Source organism: Enhydra lutris, unplaced genomic scaffold (assembly GCF_002288905.1).
Source record: "Enhydra lutris kenyoni isolate GAN:26980312 unplaced genomic scaffold, ASM228890v2 scaffoldscaffold9, whole genome shotgun sequence".
Classification (NCBI taxonomy): Eukaryota; Metazoa; Chordata; class Mammalia; order Carnivora; family Mustelidae; genus Enhydra; species Enhydra lutris.
This window is the reverse complement of record NW_019154093.1, coordinates 26,038,166-26,061,799: the sequence shown is the minus strand read 5'-3', so window position 1 is coordinate 26,061,799 and position 23,634 is coordinate 26,038,166. Positions and strand designations below refer to the sequence as shown.

Below are 23,634 nucleotides of genomic sequence, written 5' to 3'. Positions count from 1 at the left end.
GGTTTACACTACAAAACTCCCGTTTGTGTAGCAGCTGTGTGCTGGCCACTTCCTTATTTCATTCCCAGACTTCAAGGTAGGTCTTGTCTATTTTGTATCGTGAATAAGGAGATGACAGGGACTCAGCAAGGACAGGCACCCTGATGGCAGAGCGGGCATTCCGAGGTTGCCTCTCTCCATTCCTGAATCCCACACGCCCTGCACACAGCAGGGATGTGAAAGTCACCAGGTTCCACCGGCTTTGTGGCCATCACTGATTAGGACGATGGTGTATCAGGAAGGGACTCTGCCTTCCACTCAGGTCCTGAAGCGGAAATCCACTGTTGTATTTGCTTCCTTCCTCCCTTTTCCTGCCTCATGCATGGACAGACAGACTATGGGGAAACTATATCTGCCTTTCCTCCTCCCAGGTCTGTTTTGATGCTGCACCCCACCCCCCCTCCTTCCTGTCTGTAGCCCTCATTCTCATCCCATCTCGCAGCCTACACAATGACTCTGGCTTCAACTGTGTCACACCCTTTGGCCACAGAACCATCAGAGAAGTTTTCACAATAAGTGAGTCATGTGCCTGCCTGATGGCCCCCAAAGGCTCTCACTTGCACTTGAAGCCAAATCCCATACACCTTGCCCTGCCTCCTAACGCAGCATGGGAAGGATCCCTATCTCTCTATTCGCAGCCACATCCCATCTCCTCCTCCCCCTCAGTTTCTCCAGTCCCATCACACTGGCTTCTCTCTGTTTTGTAAACAGGCCAAACACATTCCCTCCTGGCGGCGCGACTGCCCTTTTCTCCTTGTTCATGTCTCCTTTCAAATGTCATTTCTATAGAAGTGCCTTTGTGGGCCAGCCTGTCTAAATGAATCCTTCCCCCCACCCCGTCTCCGTCACTCTTCATTTCACCAGACTGTTTTATCATCTCCATAACACTTTTCCCTATCTGGAATGATCTTGTTCATTATTTATTTACTGGCTTACTATCTTCCTAACCCTTTTAGATCAGAAGCTCTAGGCAAGTAGGGACTTGCTTTTCTCCCTGTGGTTCATGACGGTACCTGGGTCCCCTGCGGCCAGTGCTACATAGGAGGCATTCGACACATGTTTGTGGCATGGATGAATATTTGGCACACTCTGTTAGAGACCCAGGGGTGTCAGGGCTGGGCCCGTGCCCTTGCATTCATGACTAGCGATGTCGGGGCGGGGGGGCACTTAGTCACTGTCTCTTCTGGCACATTCCACTTAAAACCTCCATCACTGAGATTTATCTCTGAGTTTAATCAAATGTAATTTATATTGCAGCCTTCTCAATAAATAATTGATTTGCCCTCTCTGTTGTCTTCATCACAAATACTTCTTTGTACTCTAAAGAAATAATTGAATCAGTCAATAGTATACACAGCCCTCTTGTTTCGAAGGCAGATGGAAGATAAAGCATGAGCCTTGCTCGCAACCAGAATATACCAGGACCAAAATAATCTCCCTTAAAAAATAGTCTGCAAACAAGTTGGCAACAGAGACACCCAATTAAATCCTCTTGTGTTTTTTTCCTAATGGAGATGACCCCATGGAAGTTGTCGCTGCCGCAGAAGGAAGTTCTTGGCCAATTGCAGGCTGCGTGTGAAAATAGAAACCCTTGTCCATCTGTGGTTTAATTAACCTCTGTCTGGGTCCGAGAGCAGGCTTTCACATTCCAAGTGTTCATGCGCATTGGGTGAGAGCTCCAAACTGGGGGTTCGGCTGCCGTGGGCTGCACTATGACCCCAGCTCGCTGAATAAATCCCATTCTCCTGCTTCTCTCTCCTCTGCTCCCAGTCGACCGGCTTCCCGTGGGCAACAGGGCCTGAGCTTACAAGGATTCTTTTGTAATCCAAATTATACAAACAACTTTCCTTCACCCTCCCGTGCTTCTTCCAAAGAAAGACATGGGGAGAGGTACATTTTGCATTTGTTTTCACACATTTGTCTATTTTGAGCCCGCACTTTTCTGGAGTGGAAGAGGAGGAGGGGAAAATAATGAAGCATCAATCCTGATACTCTACGGAGGCATCCTCACAGGGAAGAATCCATTCCTTCCTCTACTGCTTTAGGAGGGGTTTTCCATATCGTATTTGTTTGCACTGTTTTTAACTGGAAACATCGTAACTGTCTGATGATGAGGGGGATTGGTTAGATGAATTACCATATGTCTATGGTGTGATGGGATATTACGCAGCCACTAAGAATCATGTTACAAAAAATATCAATACGGAAGAAAAGGTATAATGCCCTGCCAAATGGAAAAAGCAAGCTGCAGGCTTAGAGCATGAAAACGTTTTTTAGAAGTGGGTGTTCGTGTGTGTATACACTTAGGAAAAAGTTTGGAAGAGCAACTACTCCAGTGAAGCCATTGATACCCGCCCCGGGAGGTATTCTGGGTGACTCTCCCCCCCCCTTTTTTCCCTCTCCTGCATTTTCCAAATTGTAAGGTTTGAGCATGCTTCACTTTGTAACTAGAAAGGGGAAAAACAAAACAAAACAAAACAAAACAAAAAACAGTTGTTTTAAAGAATGGAAATAGAAAAGGTTTAAACATGTATGTGTTATTTTTTATCAGAAAACAAGATTGTCTTCACTTGTCATCCGCTTTCAGGGTTTTGTAAATGCCTAGTGTCTGCTGTGATGTGCATTTGTTGCTGCAGCGGTGGTGGGGGTGGAGGGGGGCGTCTCAGGACTTTCAGAAAAGCAAACCCCACAGTACCTCCCAGATTCGGTGGTAGCGAGGATGCCCTTGGGTCGCTGGTCGCTCCACTCATTCCTGAAGACTCACCTGCCCGGGGCGCCCGGGGAATATTCGATACGTTTGCCAGGGGCCTTCGCCATGCATTTGGTGAGAGGGAGTTAGCCCTGGATGTACCTTCTCACGGGATGTCAGCATCACTGTACATTATGTGAGCTTTGGATGCTGCCTCCGAGCCTTCCTTCTGTCACCCTTGGGCTATCGCGGGCAGGCACATGGTGGCTTGCCTCTCCACATCATGACCCCCTTGTCTTGCAGAGTACTCTCACTCAAATGCATTCATTTTGTGCAGGGCTTTGATCAGGTTTCCAGGAAACCGATGGCAGACCCAGAGATCTCATCAGGGAATGCCCCAGAATCAGCGCCAATGGGGAGTGCAGGTGGCAGGACTGGGCAGAGCCAGGAGGTGGCTTTGATGTAGCCGCAGCCAGGACCTCAGCGGACCCCACGTTACCCAGGGAGCTCTGCCCTGCCCTTCAGCATTGTCCCAAATCTGCAAATTGAGGCTGGGGGCTTGGACTTTTATACCCACATGTGTAATCCCCCCTATTGATTGGATGTGAGCTACCGGGGCCCCAGGGAGTGAGGTGAGAGTCACTCCATTGTCTCTCCCACATATACAGGAGGAGTATGTGTTACCAAATTTGTGTTTGTTTTTCTCCTGTTACTCTGTCTTTATTACAGGAGGGTCTCAGCCAAGAACCTATAAGGATAGAGAAAATTACGATTTTTTTTTTCTCTCCCCCAGTACCCTAATTGAAGGAAAACATCATCTCTGATACCATCACATAACAAAAACCAAAACTTTGGGTCATTCAAGTGCTCAAAGAAATACTAAAATCTGTACTTAAATGCTTCTGAAGAACATTTAGGCTTTTAAAAGTTATAGAGCACTTTAGTTACACAGACCTGCGGAAGTTTGTTTGTTAGTGTTACAGATCAAAACACATTAGGGAGTGAAGTGTGGGCGATAGGACTCTTTCTGGTGGAAGGCGATTTCTTTTTTATTTTATTTTATTTTACTTTATTTATTTATTTGACAGAGAGAGAGAGAGATCACAAGTAGGCAGAGAGAGAGGGGGAGGCAGGCTCCCTGCTGAGCAGAGAGCCAGATGCGGGCCTTGATCCCAGGACCCTGAGATCATGACCTGAGCTAAAGATAGAGGCTTAACCCACTGAGCCACCCAGGTCCCCCTGGAAGGCGATTTCTGAGAGCCGCTCACCCCAGAACCTTCCTAGGCCAGCAGGTCACCTGAGGGAGATGAGCCTTCAGACCTGAAACTGGGTCTGGGAGACACACCTCATAGCCTGCAGTCCACGGGAAAGGGATGAAAATATTGTCAACATGAGATACTGGCCAGGAGCTGCCCAGCTGTGCTGGGTGCTTCAAATAACACCACTGCATTGATAGTAATCATACAAGGGGAGTGTTGCTGTCCTCCTTTGTTCGGAGAAGTGACTTGCTCTAGGCTGAAAGGCTTCCAAATGTCAAAGCCAGCTCAGAACGCCCATCCCAATGCTGTTCTTTTCCCTTCCTTTCCCCGCCCTGCCCCCACACCTTTGGTATTTTATCTGCACCCTCTGCCTTCCTCCATGCAGAGTGGCTCCCCTAATAGGACACTTTTGGTTGCAAATGACAGAAAAAAAAAAATGCTGGGGCTGTGGCTTCAGACCAGCCCCCCCCCCGCCCCGCTCCTGCTTCTTACCCAGCCCAAATCTTCAGAATCTCCTCCTTGAAACTTCTTCGGATTAAGTCCACGTGCTGTTTGGCACTCCTGGCTCTGCCCTGTCCCAGCTCTCTCGGGCCAGTCTCTACCCTCTCAGAGCCTCCGTGCTCTCATCTGTAAGAGGCTAACAGTGCGTGCCGCGCTCGGCTGTTATGAGGAGTGAAAGCGTGATCGAAAAGGATGTGCGAATCCTTTAAAGCCTGGTCCGTGCTTTGGTCTGACACCCATGGCAACACACGCTAGTTTAGCTTGCCCCGTGACCCGCCGGAAGAAGACACAAGCCCCACCATAAACCATTCACGAAGCCAGTCGTGTGTGCTGTCCGCAGGCTCTCAGGAAGCAGGCGTGGACCAACACAGCTGTGGACGGGAAGCTAGACTGGATGGTCCCGGACAGGCCCACAGTAGCAGGACACACCAGGCTCCTCGGTCTCCACAGAGGATTACAGATATCTTTACATTCTTAAAACCGGGAGGCTTCTGTGTTTGCCCACAGGGAGGAAAATCAGAAACAGGAAGAAGTCCTAGTAGACCTTAAATAAAAAGGAAATGAAAGAAGGACCAACTATCTGAGCGTAAGGATTGGGTCCCTCGTATGATGCTTTACACTTCACTTGTTCCTAGTCTGACTCAGCCTCCGAATCCTAGGCCAGTCTTCGGAAATGCAGATTCCCAGTCTCTCGAATTAGAATCTTTGGAATCTTAGTACTTGGCTTTGCCAGGGAAGATGCCCGTGGATTCCAGATGCTCTTTACAGAGAGCCCTTTTCGGAAGTACCAGTGAAGAACATCTCTTTAGGGGAATGTGTGCATGAATAATAGGTTGAATATTATTTTGGCTCTTTAATTAGTTTACCTTTTAGCACTAATGACAGCAACCATGTTCATAAAAGCACATTTTAACAGCCCCCTAAGTGTGTTGTTCCCCTTATTCTGCTCGCTACCCGGCTAGTTAATTATACAAAATCAGCATTCTCTCCTACGCAGCCAGTATACGTAATTATTTGTCCATTGCAAATCAACGCCTGGATAATTGCATGATAGAATTCTAAATAAAATAAGTTATCTCTGCTGCTGGGCTCTGAAATTCCCCCCACAATCTGTTCCTAAATTGGACAACCTAACAGATAATAGAGCTCTTTCAGCAATGGGCAGAAACTTGTCGGACGGGCAGCGGGAGAAAAAAACCTCTTTGAAATGTTCTTATCATCAAGATGGATGGCCTGGTGATTCAAATAGATATGCAGAAGGAGGGAGGGTGTCTCAGTTTGGGTATTGTGTTAATAATTCATAAGGTGATCTCCCGATTGCCTTCAGGAAGGAACATCCTGTTCCTAATTGCACCCTTATTCCCAGGCAACCAAAAGTATTTCCCAAACAGCTGGGACCATCACTCCTACTGCAATAGGCTTTGCTATGGTTAGCTTTGGGCCACTGGTGCTTAATGTGAAATATATTATTTGGGGAGGAGGAAAGTAATAAATATTTACTGAATGACTGTGTTGTGCCAGGGAGTGTGCTAAGAGTAAAATGTGTTTTGTTTCATATAATCCTTCTCACTGTCCTAGAGAACAGTGCATTTAACGACAGTGTTCTGCAGATGGAGAACGAACACTCAGAGAAGTGAAATAACCTTCCCTGTATTAGACACACACGAAGTCGCAGAGCTCCTGAAAGGCCAGTGGACTCCAAAGAGTTAGGCATGGTACCCCTCACTGGTCGTGTGACCTTGTGCCCGTGACCTCACTTCCCTGTGCCCCTGCCCCTGCCCTCACCCCACCTAGGTATTGTGAGTCCTCAGTAAGATAGCTTATAAAACTGGAACAGGCTTGTCTTCGGGGATCCTCCCAGCTTTCTACTCTTCCTTCCAAATCCTGGCCCCCGTTATATGGAATAAATGTTGGTGTCTTTCTGTCTTGCCCCCAGCCACCCAAGAAAATTCATACCTTGAAGCCCTAGCCCCCAGTGTGATGGTACTGGAAGTGGGGCCTTTGGAAGGTAATTAGGTTTAGATTAAGTCACGAGAGTCTACCTGTGATGGGATTAGTGCCCTTGTACGAAAAGGGAGAGAGACCGCACATACACTCTGTCTACCGTGGGAAGACAACGGCAATCTGCAAACCAGGAAGAAAGCTCTCACCCAGAACAGAATCAGCCAGCACCTTCGTCTTGGACTTTTGACCCCCCAGACTGTTGTTCAAGCCCCCACCCTATGGGATTTTTGTTCCAGCAGCCTGAGCTGACTGAGACACTTCCTGAGACATTGCAGTATCTATCCAAACCTACAAGCGAGCACTCAGCTCACTGGGAGGAATTTGTGGAAGTTGACCTCTGCCAGACAGGGAAATACTGCTACCTGTCAGAAGTTAAAAAAGAACTCACAGGCTGAGCACAGCAACACACTCAGCTTGGCTCTTGCGTGTGCTCCTGTGGCCGGCGCATTACAATCCGTGACGAGTCGGGGGGATAAAGGGAAAATAACCTTGGGTGTGACATAGCTTTTATTTGGCCATTAGCAGTCTTCAATGAACAACCTGAAGTGGGAGGCCATGTGTTATTCTCGTGGATTCTGCGTCTCTACTCAGTGTCATAAAAACATGCTAATTGCCTGCTTCCTCTGGACCCTGACTTCTGATAGGGGTGCTTGTTAGTTGAAGCTTCTGCAAGGTCACTCCCCGTGTGGGACCATCACATCACCGGCAGCGCCTTCTACTCCAAGACTGGGTCTCTGTGTTCTTCCTGACAGCAGCTTTGAGGACTGTTCAGAACAGGGGAGTTTGCTCAGTGCTCCCTGGGGACTGCTGCAATTTAAATTCCGAGGAGAGGCATTTCCTGGGTTGTAAGGGGAGCAGGTTTGTGATGAGGTTGAGAAAGGCTCTTCCTTAATGGCTCAACGCAAAGGCAACGTTAAAATAACCGTGGGTGTGACATTGACTTTATTCCATTAGGGATTTTATTCCTTGGAGACTAAGTGAATTACACTGACAGAATGGATTTGAAATAGGGTCTGTATGGAAGGGGTGTTCCATGACCCCTTACACTTCTCCATAGTGATTCTGACTCTGGGGGTCCACTTGCCTCTTTTGAGTAAAGAATTAAATTCATTCATTTATTCAGTTATTCAGTAGACCTGGGCACTGCCGGTCCACTCTGTGCCGGGCACCATGCTAGGTTTAGAAACCAGAGATGAATCCGTTCAGCCCCCACCCCAGTGGAGCTCAAGTGCAGAGAAGGAGGCATGAGGACAAAGTCAGTGAGGTGCCACAGAAGCCTTGACAGGTGCTGTGAGGGAATCGTGTGCTAGAAAAATGCTGTGCCCTGGTACCTTGGTCAACAATTCCATCATAGCTCTCTACATTCTGGAACTTACAGACTAAGCAGAAGGCTGGATTTAAACAGATTATTACAAATGAGATTGAGTCATCGGGAGAATGCAAGGGGGGAGTATCAGGAGAATATTATGGAGGCATTTCCGAGGGGACCTCCCAGATAGACCCTTGGGATCAGAGGAGCCCTGGGCACATGGTACTGTGCTGAGACCTCAGGTGTGGAGTGGGGAGGGGCGTGTGGGGATGGACAGAGACAGGGCAAGACAGTGCCCTCCAGCCCCAGACAACAGCGGGGCAAAGCTGTAGAACATAGCCTGCCTTGCACACATGAGCTCCGATTGCCAGTCACTGTCCTATGTTGCTGTCTATGTGTCATTTCTTTGACCTACACAGTGACCCAGTATGGGAACAGTGGTTATTAGCTACTCTTCAGAGAAGAAAGACACTGTGGCAGACATGGAAGGATCCTACCCAACACAACACAATGAGGAGAATGGGTGGGAGAGCTGGGACCAGAATGCAGATCCTTAGAATCCAGAGCTCTTGTTCTGAGCCATTGAACCCTCTTGCCTCCCAGTGGAAGATCTCAGGTCTTGGCCTGGGACAAGAGAGATTCTCTTCCTAGCTCAGCTGGCAGTAATTTTACTTACCTCTCTGGCTTTGGGTTCTTCATTCATAGAATGATGACAATGCCTATTTCCGGTAGCCCTGGAGGAGTAAGGGGGAGAAGGTCTGAGAATTTCAGGCACAGTGTATGTGTTTATAGGATACTTGTCTTTAAGAGTAAGATAGCTGCCAGTTTGCTGCAGGCTCCATAAGGGGTCTCCTCAAATAGCTGTGACACAAAGTAAGACGTGGCAAGTGCCCTAACCAAATATGGAGTAAGGTGGACCAATGCCAAAGGGCTTAATGGCTAAAAGCATGACCTTTGTCATAACACCTGGGCTCAAACTCAGGCTGTCAGATTTGACTATGTCAGATTTTCTTCCTTTTTATTATTTTTCTAAGATTTTATTTTATTTATTTATTTTTTTAAGCAATCTCTACGCCTAGGGTGGGGCTTGAACTCACAGTCCCGAGATCAAGAGTTGTACGCTCTTCTGACTGAGCCAGCCAGGTGCCCTGATGATGTCGGATTTGAATAGTTTCTTCCAAGAAGATATATGCAAAGGACAGTGAGCACAAGAAAAGATGCTCAACATCATTAGTCCTGAGGAAAACACAAAACAAAACTCTGATATCGCTAAACACTCATAAGGCCGGCTAAAACAAAAAAGGCAAACAGAAGTATTTGTCTAAAGACAAACAGAAATATTGGCAAGAAAATCTGGTAGAGAAACTGAAATCCTCATACTTGCAGGCAGGATTATAAACCAGTTACAGTCACTTTGGAAAAACACTAATAGTTTCTCAGAAATTTAAACATAGAGTTACCATATGACCCAGGATTATACCTAGGAGAGAAGGGGTACTCAGGGAGAAATGGTGCGATACTAAGAATCGGCAAATCCATAGACAGCAAATGGACTAGTGGTTGCCTAGGCTGGTTTCGGGGAGATGGGGAGTAACTGCTGAAGGGTGCAAGGCTTATTTTGGGAGTGAAGGTAATGTTAAACAGTTAGCTAGCGATGATGGCTGTACAACTCTATGAATGTACTAAAACCAGTGAATTATATTCCTCAGAAGAAGGAATTGAATGGTATGGGAATTATATCTCAGTAAAGCTGTTAGAAATTCCAGTCTGCTGTTGGTGTTGGTCATTGACATCATCTTCCATAAAATAGGGCAGGTGACAGAGTCTAACTTAAAGAGCAGCAGGGAGGACTACGTGAGAGGTTGCACGGAAAATCTTGGCACAGTGATTGGTAGAGTGAATGGTCGAGAATTGAGAGTGACAGTGTTGGTGATTTTCCCAAAGCACGTGTCCTTTCTTTTGTCCATCCTGAAGCGTAGGGTCAGTGGGGCTTTCAGCAAAAGGCTGGGGATTCATGATGACTTGGGACACATGAAGACTGACCCTTATGCTACTACCCTCACATCATATGTGTCTCTGATGAAACAGCCTTATGGCTCCGATGTCTGTTATTTATTTCTTTACTAATATAACGGAGACCTTGCTCAAGATGTGCTCATGAAAAATTACCCTTTTAATGGTGGAGCATTTAATGAGAAACCAGATTATCTACTGCGTAAGTGTCCTTCATACAAATTAGCTTGGCCCTGGGTCCTAATCTAAATTGGGCTCCCTACTTTCCTCTAAATGGCCTAATATTTTCTTATTAATCTCTGCCCTCGTTCACCTGGGCTGGCTCTGCCTCCTGATGAAGTGTCCTCCTTGGTAGAGCTCTGTGCCTTGAAAAATGTTTCTTAAGGCTGTCTTTGTGTCTGACCCATGGACATTTTCTGGGACATGATGTGGAGGCTGGAAGATTTTTGTTGCATTTTCAAGTTGTCTCTCCAGTGGAGTTTTAATGCTGCCAGTGTATTAGGTATTGACAGATCTGGGCCAGGTGAGTTTTGGTACCATATAAAGATGAGGAAGTCAGGGAGAGTGAGAAGCAATTCATCCTGGTGGTTAAGAGCACAAGCTTGAAAACATAAGACACCTGCAAACCAGAAGTCTGGGCTTTGGCTCAGATAGATCTGGGTTCAGGTCACATTCAGCAATTTTGGACAAGTTACTTGGCCTCTCAGATGTTCAGTTTAGATCCTCATTTATAAAACCGTGAATGACCACACATATGTCTAGGGTTATTTCTGGGGCTAAACAAGTTGGTATGGACAATGTGCTTTGAATAGACCCTAATAAATGCTTCCTGTATAGAGCTTGGAGAAGCCCCACACAGTGAAAGGTATATGATTAGTGACTGAAATACTGTCCTGTGTTGAAGAAACAGAGACGGTATCTGGGACCCATATCCTTCCCAAGAGCCAGAGCCAGCCCTAGGCCGCCCCCACCCAACTTTGCACGATCATGCAGAGAGTGGTGACCTGTAGGACCACAGCTGTGGTGTTGAGCTAGATGTCTGTACAGGGTGTATCATGGCAAGTGTCTTCTTTGTTCTGTGCTTTAGTCTCTGACATCCGCCCTCACAGAATCCTGAGGCTGAATTTTTACATTGATTATAAGTTCTAACTAATCATCCCTGTGTTATATCTGCTTTGTGGAATATAATTCAAAGGCTTGAATATACCAGGAGTTAGCAAGGGTACAGTGGGATAAAGCACCAGCTGGAAATTAGGAGTCTGACTCTGCAGACATTTCTCCTTTGTGCCCTCCCTTCCTCAGCATCGTATCTTCTATGTGCTTCTTTACTGGGCTGGTAATAGTGGCGACAGCTGCCATTTTCTGAGAACTTAACCACGTGAATCCGTGCTTCGCACATACTCTCTCCTGTAAGTTACTATTCACCATAAATCTGAACGTAGATATTGTATCCATATTTGACAGATGAGGAAACTGAGGCTCAGTAGACAGTTTAGTTGGTTTTCAAGTGAGAAAGCCATGACTCGAAATGAGGATGTCCACCAAAGCTGCCGCCTTCTTACACAACTAGCGTAGCACATTGTGCATTTTAATTTCTGGTCACCAAAATCTCGAGCTTGTAGGGGCACAGACTTTGTCTCCTACGTCTGTTGCAGTGAGTTATAGCATCTGGCACAGAGGAGACCCTCAGTGAGGGACGACAGAATAAATAAGTGAACTGCAGGTTAATGCTTTTTTAGTTGAAAAGCATTATGGAGTGTTAACTGTTGCTGCTGTTTTTCCTCTGTTTTCAGCTCCAATAAATCTCAGCCACATTATAGAAAGGCCTTAGTTTGCACATCATATAGGTAAAGGGAAGTAGGCTGAGTTCTCTCTTGTGCACTCAGCTCATTCTGCCCCATGATGGCAGGCTTGATGGAGGAGTTGTTGGAAGTTCAAGTTCGTGATGTTCTGGGACATGAGCATCAGAAGACAAGAGTGCCCCAGGTTTTAAGAACCATGGTTGCAAAGTTTATGAAAGTTTGATGATATTAGAAATTTTAATTCCTGTGCATTCTTCTTTTTTTCTGACTGGGTGAACTTGGGGCAAGCTCCTTGAATTCTGTGACGTTCGTACTCTTTGTCTAGAAAATGGATATGGTTGAGGTTTTACGAAGAGTGGGGATCAGGTTTACAAAACATCTCCCAAGAAACACTCAGCTCACAGAAACTTTACTGTCCTTATTTTATGTGGATGTATTTGAATGTCTGGTTGACACATCCTAGCAAATTACTATGTTAATAATTACCGAGAAAGGCTGTTGCAGGATTTGGGCTCACCATACCAAGTAGCCTCTTTCTACACACACACGAGTTAGCAGAAGAGATATTGTAAAACCATTTTTTGATAATTGTCCCTGGGTCATTACTTGATACAAAGCAATTACGCTGGAGTCTCACTATAAAACAGCCCATGGAACTGGGTGTAGGAAGGTCTTGGACCCTGGCCAAAGTCATATGAAACGCTGGAAATGCCAAAGAGGCTTGGTGCTAATTCTACTCTAACAAGAATGTCAGACCTGAACTCTTAGTAGGTGGTGATTATTTGTTGAATACCTGGTGTGTATCAAGCTCTGTTTTGGGCGCTTTATATGTGTTGTCTGATTTAATTATCTTAATGCCCCGTTGGGGTTGGTTATTTTTAACTCGTTTTTGTTTGTTTGTTTGTTTGTTTGTTTTTCTTGCCCAAGAAAACAGAGGATCCGCGAAAACTAATTTTCCTCTGGATTTTAAAGGATAGAATCAGAATTTTTAAATTTAAATTTTTTTTTAAATTTTTACGTTTAAATTTAAATTTAAAAGGATAGAATCAGCCTTCTTTCCTACTCCACCCAGTGGTTTGACTTTCTTGGAAACCAGAGAAGGCAGCTTAGCACTGGGGATATTTAAAGACAATGGGACCTGCATACCTACATGCCTGAATCCTGCTTTTCTCTGTTTTTAGGTCAGGATCGCAGTGAAGCCACTTTGATAAAGAGATTTAAAGGTGAAGGGGTCCGGTACAAGGCCAAGCTGATCGGGATTGATGAGGTTTCTGCGGCTCGGGGAGACAAGTTATGTCAAGATTCCATGATGAAACTCAAGGTGCTGTGCAAGCATTTTACTTTTATTATGGGGGAAGGGAGTGATTATGATCATTATGGTAAAACTTTTTACTTATTCATTTATTAGTAAATTACATGGTTCACTGATGAATCACTGCATGTATTCATTGAGAAGAGATTTCAATCGTTACGAAAATGTTTATTGAGCACCTGCTATGTGGAGGTATTTTGCTGGAGCCCAGTTTTGTAACTTCTGAGCATATCACCTTTTACTCAATGTTATCTTCATTGTGCAATACCTACAAAAAGAAAAGTAAAACTGTCAAATGTTATAGTCCCCCTCAGATTTTATGAATCTTCACCCCTCTGTTATTTTTTAGTACATTTTAAATATTTACCATATGAGAAATATGGTAAAAGATGCTGTGTTAAGATAAAAGCTAATTTTATTCATTCTTATCATTCCTATTAATGTTTCCAAACACTATGTAAAAGAAAAATATTTTTTAAAGTAATATGTATGATATTGTGGGATATGGAGATATCACAGAGAGGTATCTGAAAGTAAATGCTATAAAGAAGGCCTTTTTATTGAGAAATTGAAGAAAGAAATTGGAAAAAAATTAATATACACAATAAAATTATGTTATTAAATGGCCTTTTAAAACATATGAAAAAGAGCATCGTTTGTTCCCACATTTTTTTTAAAAGATTTTATTTATTTATTTGAAAGAGAGAGGTCACAAGTAGGCAGAGAGGCAGGCAGAGAGAGGGGGGGAAGCAGGCTCCCTGCTGAGCAGAGAGCCCAATGTGGGGCTCCATCCCAGGACCCTGAGACCATGGCCTGAGCTGAAGGCAGAGGCTTAACCCACTGAGCCACCCAGGCGTCCCGTTGTTCCCACATTTTGGTCTTCATATAGGCTACATTTCTTTCTTTTAAAAAGCGATTTAAAATATTGAAAAAACAAATGAGTGAGCAGGAAGTCTATACAAGATACCTTATGCATTTAACACATATAATATAAGTATCTTCCCTATTACAGAATTCACAAAATGTTCTTTGTAAAATATTTTGAAAATACAGAAAAATATAAGGAGAAAAATGAAAATCACCCATGATACACAAAGATTGATGTCAACAATTTTATGTATAACCTATGATCTGTCTTTGTATTTTTATGTATATGATATGAATTATAAACACATGTAATATAATTGGAATTACTATTTATATAATCTTATATCCTTTTATTCTCACCTAATATTATGTTATGAGAATTTTTTTTCATATCTTCAAATAGTCCCTCAGGATACAACTTGATCAGTATATTTATTTTTTTAAGTGTAAGAAAGGAGGAACAAAAGTAAAAAAATATATGTATATATATGCAAGGCTGGCCAAGTGCTTCCAGCTACAAACCGGGACAGTATCTGTAAAACACTCTCTATGTTACCTTTTCTTTCCTATTTGCTTAATAAATCAGAGCTATTATTTTTATTTATGCTATACAAATTGTCTCAGCAGTTTAACATGGATATCAGATGCTAAGTGTCCTTGTAGTATGGCTGTAGGAATCATCATTTTAAAAAAATCTTAATTTTCTTTTTTTTTTTTAATTTTTAAAAGATTTTATTTATTTATTAGAGAGAGAGAGAGAATGAGTGAGCATGGTCTGGAGGGAGAGGGAGAGAGTATCTGAAGCAGATTCTATGCTGAGCGCAAAGCCCAAAGCAGGGCTTGATCCCATGACCACGAGATCATGACCTGAGTGGAAACCAGGAGTCAGCTGCTTCACTGACTGAACCACCAAGGCACCCAAAAATATTAATCTTCAAAACAGTGTACCCATTATTTTTTTAGCTCTTATATAACCAAGCTTTGTTTTAATAGTTATGTATCTATTATAAGGTATACTAGAAAAAGGTTTTAAAGATACCCATATCATGATTTCAGATTATCACCTTGTAAAAAGTTAATGTTTTTCCTTCCTTCCTTCCTTCCTTCCTTCCTTCTGTCCTTCCTTCCTTCCTTCCTTCTTTCCTTCCTTCCTTCCTTCCTTCATTCCTTCCTTCCTTCTTTTCTTTCCTTCTTTCTTTCTTTCTAATTAAGCAATGTTATGAGATTTTAGAGCACTCTACTCATGAGCTCTCTTCTGCTAAGCTCCAGTCTGATTGATAAGTAGATAGCAAAGTCTGAGAGGAGGAATTCTAAAGTCCAGTCTTATGACTGATAAATGCTGGGATGAAGGACGTGACCAGGATACATGCCACAGTGGGCATCCTGGAAAGAGACGGACTGCCACCCTTAGTTTGTGGAGCAGTTGGATAACTGCATCCCTTCCTGTTCCCGCCAGCCCCCGTCCAGCCCCCGAGCAGGACCTGTGATTCATACATGAGGTCAGACCAGAGGGCAGCCTCTCTAGCAGTGGGCACGTTACAGAGAGAACCCAAAACACACTGAGCTCGGAGTCCTCAGCCTCCCTCCAGACTCCCATCAGATAGAGCCATGCCTTCTCGCCCAAGGAGACCCCACTCAGGGATAGGGATGAAGGCCAGGATCTTCATTTTTGCTGAAGGTCCCTCCTTACTGAGTATGAGGCCAGGCAAATAGAGATTTGCTCCTGACAAATATTTATTAAAGGACATCAAGAAAAATCTACCAACAGCCTGGTTCTCACCCAGAGCCACAAGTAGGTCTACTGAGGAGCTGATGCTTCTTCTCCCGGCCTCCTGGTAGAGAGCCACTCACCAGGCACATGTCCCAGAGCACCCCGTCGGCCAGCTCCATTCATAGAAGCGCTGCGGTCTGAGGGGCTTGGAGCAGGAGTCTGCCTGTGCTCACTGAAGCTTCTCCGTCTGCCTTCACGGTGACTCAAGCTAGCGGGTCTAGGACTGGTGGTGATTGCTGACTTGGACCATGTGTGTGTGTTACCTGCCGTGAGGTGCCCCATCTGTCACCCCTCAGAACTGTGAGGTCCCAAAAGCCCTGAGAATTTGTCCTGCCATGACACACTCCTACTCCTGTCAGATGCATGGAGCTCGTGGAGCAGTTCTTGGTTCCCAGACAATTGTGTTTCATTATTTGCAAATCGCTGAGAAGAATGTTGACATTTCAGCTCCCAGTGGTTTCTCTCTTTAGGAAACAGAAACATAAATGATCGATTCTCCATTTGGCCACCTGCCCAGGAAAGAAAGAGGCAGAGAAGTACAAAATGCCTGTTAAACCTTGCAAAAGGGTGCACTTGTTCACATTAGGCCATATGAGAAATAAAAAGAAAATCTGCTTTCCTTTGTTAGACTCTTTGAGGCTGGTACCTTTTCCTGTTTAGAGAATTTTCTTCTGGATTGTAAAGATTTAAGAGGGGAAATCATATTCCAAGTATGAGTGGGCTGTTGCCTGTCCTCCAGCAAAACATCATTATCATTGTATTTTAATTTAGAGTCAACATAAGCATCTTCCCATCTATCATCTCTTTTGATTTTGTGAGATAGATATTAGCCTCTCTGTTTTATAAATAAGACATCTGAGGTTCATAGAAGTTAAAGGATTTGCCCCGGAACCTTCATTTAACCTGTTTTAAGCCCAGAATTTCAAACCTCAGTCTCCGGATGTCCAGTGTCTGATAAGACAGTTTAATGCTTAATTATATTCTTTTTTGTATCTCCGTTTAATTTATCTTGGTTGCCCAATGAGATTTTAAGCCCTTACTGGTAAGTTACTGCCCAGTACCCACACATCATTGACTTACAAAGTAGTCAGCTTTCAGAGTCCTTGGGCAAAACGGTGGTGGTTGAAACTCCAGAAGGGGATGGGCTCTCCCAGAGACGATGCCTGGAGGGCTAATTTCAGAGCTCTAAATATGTCAGCTGGGGTCCTCTAAGAAGCAGAGCCTACCCTGGCTAGGTGAGATGAGGACACTTTAATGAAAGAGCCACTTAGAAAGGGTAGGTAAGGGCTGCCTGGGTGGCTCAGTGGGTTAAAGCCTCTGCCTTTGGCTCAGGTCATGATCCCAGGGTCCTGGGATCGAGCCCCACATCTGGCTCTCTGCTCTGCAGGGAGCCTGCTTCCCTTCCTCCCTCTCTCTCTGCATGCCTCTCTGGCTACTTGTGATCTCTGTCTGTCAAATTAAAAAAAAAAAGAAAGAAAAAGAAAGGGTAGGTAAGGTTAAGTAAGGGAACTAGGGATGGTGATGCTCTCAGGAACCTTCAACAGTAGAAAGCAGCCACCATCCTGGGAGGAAATATATTTACTGAAACCCATAGAGAGCAGGATTGAGGAGGAAGCCCACTCCCTCACCAAGCAAGAATATAGGCACTGCCAGAGCTGTAAGACAAGGAAGGAAAGGATGTGTTCAGAATACCATGAGATCTCTCCCCAACCACCCTCTGATCTCCCGCCCGTCTTGCCCTGGTGGAACCCAGCTGGAATCCAGAGGGCAGGAAGCCCAGAGGACCAGGAATTGAAGTCCACAGGGGCCAGGCTCTGGGCACAAAGCAGAGGAGAGGAGAATATTTAAGTTCTTTTTTTTTTTTTCTTTTTAACTGGGAAAAGTGAAATTTGGGGTTAGTTTTTTTCCAAGGCTTCTATAGCTAATAACTGGGATGGTTGGAATTAGAGACCAATTTTTTGTTGTTGGTTTTATTTATTTTTTTAATCATAGAATGTTCTGGAATAGCACTGTAGGTTTTCAGCCATCCATGCCCAAAACCTGTTGTGTTTTGCTACCTGCTTTTCAGGATCCACTGAGATCATAGCTGTGTGCTGTGTGCATGCACTGTGTGCATGCACTGTGCTGGGTAGAGTTTCTCAGACCCCTCTCCTGTGCTTTCCCTTATCTCATCCTCAGGGGACCCGTAGCTGGACAGGGCAGCCTGTTAATCCTGCCTGATGCATCTGACCCTTTGTATGTCACTTCCTTCCTGGGGATGTTTGTGTCCATCATTTCACAAGCGTCTGGCACATGGCATTGCTTCATAGTATGAATGTTAGTACCCGTAATAATGATAACTGTTATTCACCCAGCTCTCCTGACATGTGACACACTGTGCTAAGTGCTGTATGCGTGTAACTATTTTCAATATCTGAACACCCTTATGAGGTAGGAAATGTGATTATTTTCATTTAAACTTTCCCTTCACTGTGTAGTCTGGGAGCCGATGGTTCCACCTGGCTGTTTGCAGAACATTTTTGACATATCTATAGTATATTGTATAGTCATTTCTTTCTTTCTTGTTTTTTTAATCTGTGATTTTCCCAAAAAAAGCTCTTAAGCAAGGTTATAATAGAAGGAAGCCCAACATAGGAATCTGAAAGATTGCCATTTGACTTTTCTCTCTGTCTTATTAGTTCCTTGAGGTTTCAGGAGGTCACTTTAGCCCCTGGCCTTACGTTTCCTTATATGTAAACTAAGGGAGATGATTTTTTACTTTCTAGGATTAGGGCATGGGCTACGTTACATGACAGGGAAGAGAACCTGTAGCACATAAAAGTAGGTCCCCAAGAAAATGCTTGACTGTGTTTTCCAGATTTCCAGCAGTGACTTAGGTGGCTAACGTGAGGCACAGAGACCCGAAAGGCACCTACAGCCACATCTTCTGACCACCCCACCCCCACCCCCCACCCAGTCCAAGCTGTCTCCTGGACCTCTGCTGGTTCTGCATCCCGGCAGTGAATAATCTTGTGGAGAGATGAGACCGGGAGGCATGCCGTCTGCTGGCAAACTTGCATGGCCTTAGTGCAATTTTTCAGAGCTTGACTCGGGGTCCTGTCTCGCAGGAGAAACATGCTTGATAAAATTAGAGTTTTATTTCCCCAAAGATAGCCCTGCACGGATAGTCCTTCCCTCTTCCATTTGTCATGGAAAGCCACCCCCAGCAGCCCCAAGCCGAAATGCTCCTGGGACGCATATGTGGGCTCTTTCCATTCTGTCCGTCCCCTTTTGTGTACAGCTGCATTCTGCTGTTAGAGGCGGCAGTGATTCAGGGAGCAGAGGACTGTGAGGACTGTTTCTGGGACAGAGACGTTGGAGCAGCTCTCCTTGATTGGAGGTGCCGCCCTCTCCCCACCAAGGACTGTGATGTTCTCTCCTAAGAGGAGTTAAACAAGAAGGAAGGACTCCTGGCTCCTTTGACACTGTCCCGCCAGTCCTTCCCTTTACAACGGAGCTACTTCTTGTTCTCTTTCTGCGTTACGTCTGGAGATCAGAAGTTGGAGGTCCAGCTACAGATAGGTAGCGGCATCAGGTGTTTGATTCCAAATCCAGCCGAGAACCCAGCATTCAAGATGAAGATTTCCAGAGTTCAAAGTCCAGCGGGCCCACTCCCTGAGGCAGGGAAAGTCACTTCCCCTTTCCCATGCCAGCTTGAGGCTGCGCTCCATTCTCAATACTGGGCATGTAGGATGGATAAAACAGAGTTCCAGGCACAAATGAGCTTTCGTTCTACTGGGCAAAGGCAGACAGTCACCAGATGAACCAATAAGTATGTCAGATGACAGTAAGGACCCGTGAGGAAAAGGGAACCAAGGAGGTGCAAAGGAGGCGGGGTTCGGAGACTGTGTCCCCAAAAAAATAGCTTTAGAAATAAGAATTACGCCCTAGGGCTGCAAAAACCTACTTTGGCCATTCTCCCCTTGTTCCTTAGAATCTCCCCTCAGTGAATTCACGGGAAAGCAAGCTGTACATTGAGGACTCTAGAAACTTCCGGTTAAGCAGAACAGTTACAGAGACAGAGGACTTAGCTTTGGGGGGGGGTGGTGAGTCACTCTCTTCAACTATTGAGAGGACAGGCAGTGCCGGAGGGTTCTCTGGTCACTGAGCGGCAGTCCTGAGGGACCTAAAGAGCAACGCTGGGGAGGGTTACCTGGAGAGGTTTTTGGCTTGCTGGAAAGAAGCCACCACGGGAAGGATTAGGTGCCCCCTGCAGCGGAAGTCTGCAGAGCTGAGTTGTAAGCTTAGCTCTCCGCCAGCCCCCTATGCTGCCTCAGCACAGCAGACCCCCTCCTCACAGACATCACTTTCCTCACTTGTCAGCAGGAAATGTGGAAGACTTTCTCTAGCTCTGACATTCTGTATGTCTGCAAGGATGTAAGTGGCACTCAAGAATGAACGGGTGACTCAGGAGGGAGTGGATTTCCTGCTAGTTGGTCCCCAGACAGGAACCAGAGCACAGAGTTTTAGGGACAGTCATTCATTTACTAGAAGAAGTTAACTTTTGTGACATCCCTGTAGTGTTGCAGGCACCATACTGGGTACTTGATATAAGTTTTCATTTAATTCTCTCCTGCATGCAAGGATAGTGTTTACACTTGAGGAAGTGGCAGTGAGAATTAAGTCATTTGCTCAAGATCACGGAGAGCCAGGAGCATAAAACCAGCCGTCGGGATTGCACAGAGCATTTCTGGTACCCACAATGAGGATAACCAAACAGCCTCAAAGGGGGTGCCCCGTCCCTGTGCCTTCTGGTCATCCCTGTTCTGAATACCGTTGCTTCTCTGACACTGGGGTCGTGAACATGCTCTTCTTATGTGAGCGCAGATGACTTTTATCTCCCAGAAACATGATGTCATGCTGATTTTCAACTTTTCTACTCCTAGAAGCCCAGAACTATAACCACTGATAATTGGACTTGATCTTGCACTCAGGGCAGTCTGATAGCAATGACGGGGTTAGAAGCTCCAGAACACTTAATGCAGATCTCTTGTCCTCACCCTCTGAGTGACACCCTCATAGGAAGCCTGTGCTTCCCTGTCATTGGCCACCACAAAAGCTAGTTTAAAAAGCAAGTGTCTTCGCCCTTAACTTACATCATATCAACTGTGGGAGATCTCTGGATAGCACATTCATCCTGCAAGAATGACAGAGTGCCTCTTCCCTCCAGGTACTGTCCTGAGCACCCGGGATAGAGCACTGAGCAGAGCGACACCCCTGCCATTTGTGATGTTTGCCTTCTAACTGACTCGGATACGCAGCTTTGGTTTATAAAAAGTTTGGGAAAGTGGGGAGACAGGGGCATTGATCAATGGGATGTGTTTGCTAGGTACCTTCCTACTGAAAAGGATAAAGGAAAACAGAAAACTTGTGTGGGTAAAAAACTGCAAACCATAAGCATGTAACTCTGGTGATCGTATTTTTTCCAGACAGAAGGAGACAAGCAGTCTGGCCGTGGTTTTTATTTTCTTTCTACTCTCTAAAATCGATTACGGTGAAAACTATCTCCGGAAGTAAAGATAAAATCACATTTAGGAACATATTCTATGACTCCTCTTTATTTAATAGGTTGAAACCATGTACAGTATGAAGGCCAACAACATATTATTAATAAGAGGATCATATTGTATTTATCTTAAGGTCTTGGATTCTGAGCTGATATCTAGGCATAAAGGAGGCGTTCTGTAAATCTTAGATAGTCATGTGAATCAGTGTTCAGGTGTCTGTTGATACAGTGTTAGATATAATGTTAGGGTACCAGTTACCCTAAAATATCAAGAAGAGGCCAGCACTCCGGGGAGGGAAGCATGGAAGGAGCGAATGTGAGAGAGAGCATTGTGAGTGATTGGTGGTATTGGTGGGTGGTATCTGACTGCCACCAGGACTGGAGGGAATCTTCAAATGTACACTCTCAAGTGAAAACCATTTCCTTCTTTCAACAGGGCGTTGTTGCTGGCGCACGTTCCAAAGGAGAACACAAACAGAAAATCTTTTTAACCATCTCCTTTGGAGGTATCAAAATCTTTGACGAGAAGACAGGGGTAAGTAAAAGAATCACATGGCATTATGAAATTGAATCCATTGACAGATGTGCCCTTAAAAGCCTCTCCTCTCTGGGCAGGAATATCAAACAAGCATAAAAACACATAAAGCGACTGACAGACTTGATCAACTGTGATCGTCCATCAAAGGGAGGCTCTTCCCTGACTTGGCCACAGTGTTTCTAATGGTGTGATTTGTGATGAAAGTGTCACACAGGCCGGGAATCTAACGGGAGACTGATGAGCTTTGACGCGCGGTGGGTGATGTGACAGCTGAAGTTCAATTTCTTTGTGTGTTGGCAACTTTAATGACATGCATCCTGGAGGGAGACACATGAATGTCTCTTGACTTGGTCAGAGCCTCTAGAGTCTCCTGAGTTTAGCCTGTGCCACCTTGCAATTGCTGTAATTGCAAAGGATGGAGTTTTCAATCTTGGGAAAATCTGTCACCGCATGACCAGGAAATGTCAGGGCTGATGTGTTTGTTGAACCTGCCAAGGAGGTGGTTTGTGTTTTTATCAGCCCCCCACAGCAGTTAGCTTGTACACTCATCCCCAGGGCTGCCCTGACTTTGGTGGTGTCCTGTTCACTGGCGATAAGGGAAAAACAGAAAAATGTTCTACGCTCTGTTTGGTGCAGAGAGCAAGAGTCAGATGGACGTGGTTTTTTCCTTTTATTCCTTCCGTGTTTTACAGCTTATAAAATACTTTACATATATCACCTCCCTTGTACTTCCCAACTTAATTTTCAAATGCTGTAGGCGCCACCAGACTCAACCGGCAGAGTTACTCAACCTTAGTCATTTTGCATTACATTTTCTCCCCTTTATTCTGACTCCTATTGGGATCCCATATGGGTAGGAGGATGATAATTTAACAGTAAAAATGGGTTTTGAAGAGAAGTTATTTTTGAATAATTAGTAATAGGATAGATATTTGTCTGCCCAGATTCATAGCAGCATTATTCACAGCGACCAAAAGGTAGAAACCATCATTGGATGAGTGGATACAGAAAATGTGGTGCCTGCCTCCAATGGAATATGAGTCCACAGAAAAAGGAAGAAAGTTCTGACCCATGCTATTACACGAAGGAAACTTGAAGACATGCAAAGTGAAACAAGCCAGTTATAAAAAGGCAAATTCTGTAGGATTCCACTTCTGTGACATATCTAGAGACATGAAATTCAGAGAGACAAAAGTGGAACGGTGGTGGTGAGGGCCTGCGGCAGGGATTGGGGGGGCATGTGATGAAGAGTGAGTGTTTAGTGAGTATAGAGTTACCATTTGGGAAGAAGAAAATGGCGCTTGTGATGGATTGGGGGAGGCTCACTGTACAACGCTGTCCTTGCACTTTATATCCCTGAACTCTATGCCAAGAAATACTTAGAATGGTAAATTTTTAGTTATGTGAAGTTTACCATTATAAAAAAGCTTGTGGTGATAACTCCCCTTCATGGGGTACCTACTGTGTACTAACATGCATGTCAGTCATGTTACATACATGATTCAGTTTTGCCCTCACAGCGGTCTTATGGGAAAAACAATAGCAACAATTAATTCATCAAGCACATAATATGTGCCAGGCATTATTGTGAATCCTTTGTAAATACCAGTTCTGTTAACCCTCACGACAGCCCTGTGAGGTAGATGGCGGTACCCTCTCAAGTTTATAGCTGGAGATACTGAGGAGAGAAACGTAGTCCTAATTTATTGAAAGTAAGTGGTGGTTGGAGACAGGATTAGAATCCAGGTTAGTCTGCCTCATGAGTCTTCTCACTCAGCCTTGATGCCTGTTATCTCTCAGGATAAGTGACCTTGCTAAGGTTATCGAGCAAGTAGGAGGCAGAACTGGGATTTTGCCTCCTATTAGCCCAAATCATTGTCAGGGCAGTTGAGCTCTCTATGGTCAAGAGAGGTGGGCCTACCTGGGGATGCTTTGGGAGAAGGGAGTTTAGAATGAGGGCACGAGCACCAGGAATAAAGGAGCTT

The 23,634-nt window shown here is 44.8% G+C and overlaps 1 protein-coding gene across 1 annotated transcript in view; it reads left to right on the top strand.

Moving 5' to 3' along the window:
- LOC111143422 (DAB1, reelin adaptor protein) overlaps positions 1 to 23,634 on the top strand; it is a 270,575-nt gene that overhangs the window by 116,235 nt on the left and 130,706 nt on the right. The window contains exons 2-3 of the mRNA XM_022497154.1: positions 12,798 to 12,937; positions 21,548 to 21,646. Coding sequence (XP_022352862.1) covers positions 12,798 to 12,937; positions 21,548 to 21,646 — 239 coding nt within the window. The remainder of the gene's footprint in view (positions 1 to 12,797; positions 12,938 to 21,547; positions 21,647 to 23,634) is intronic.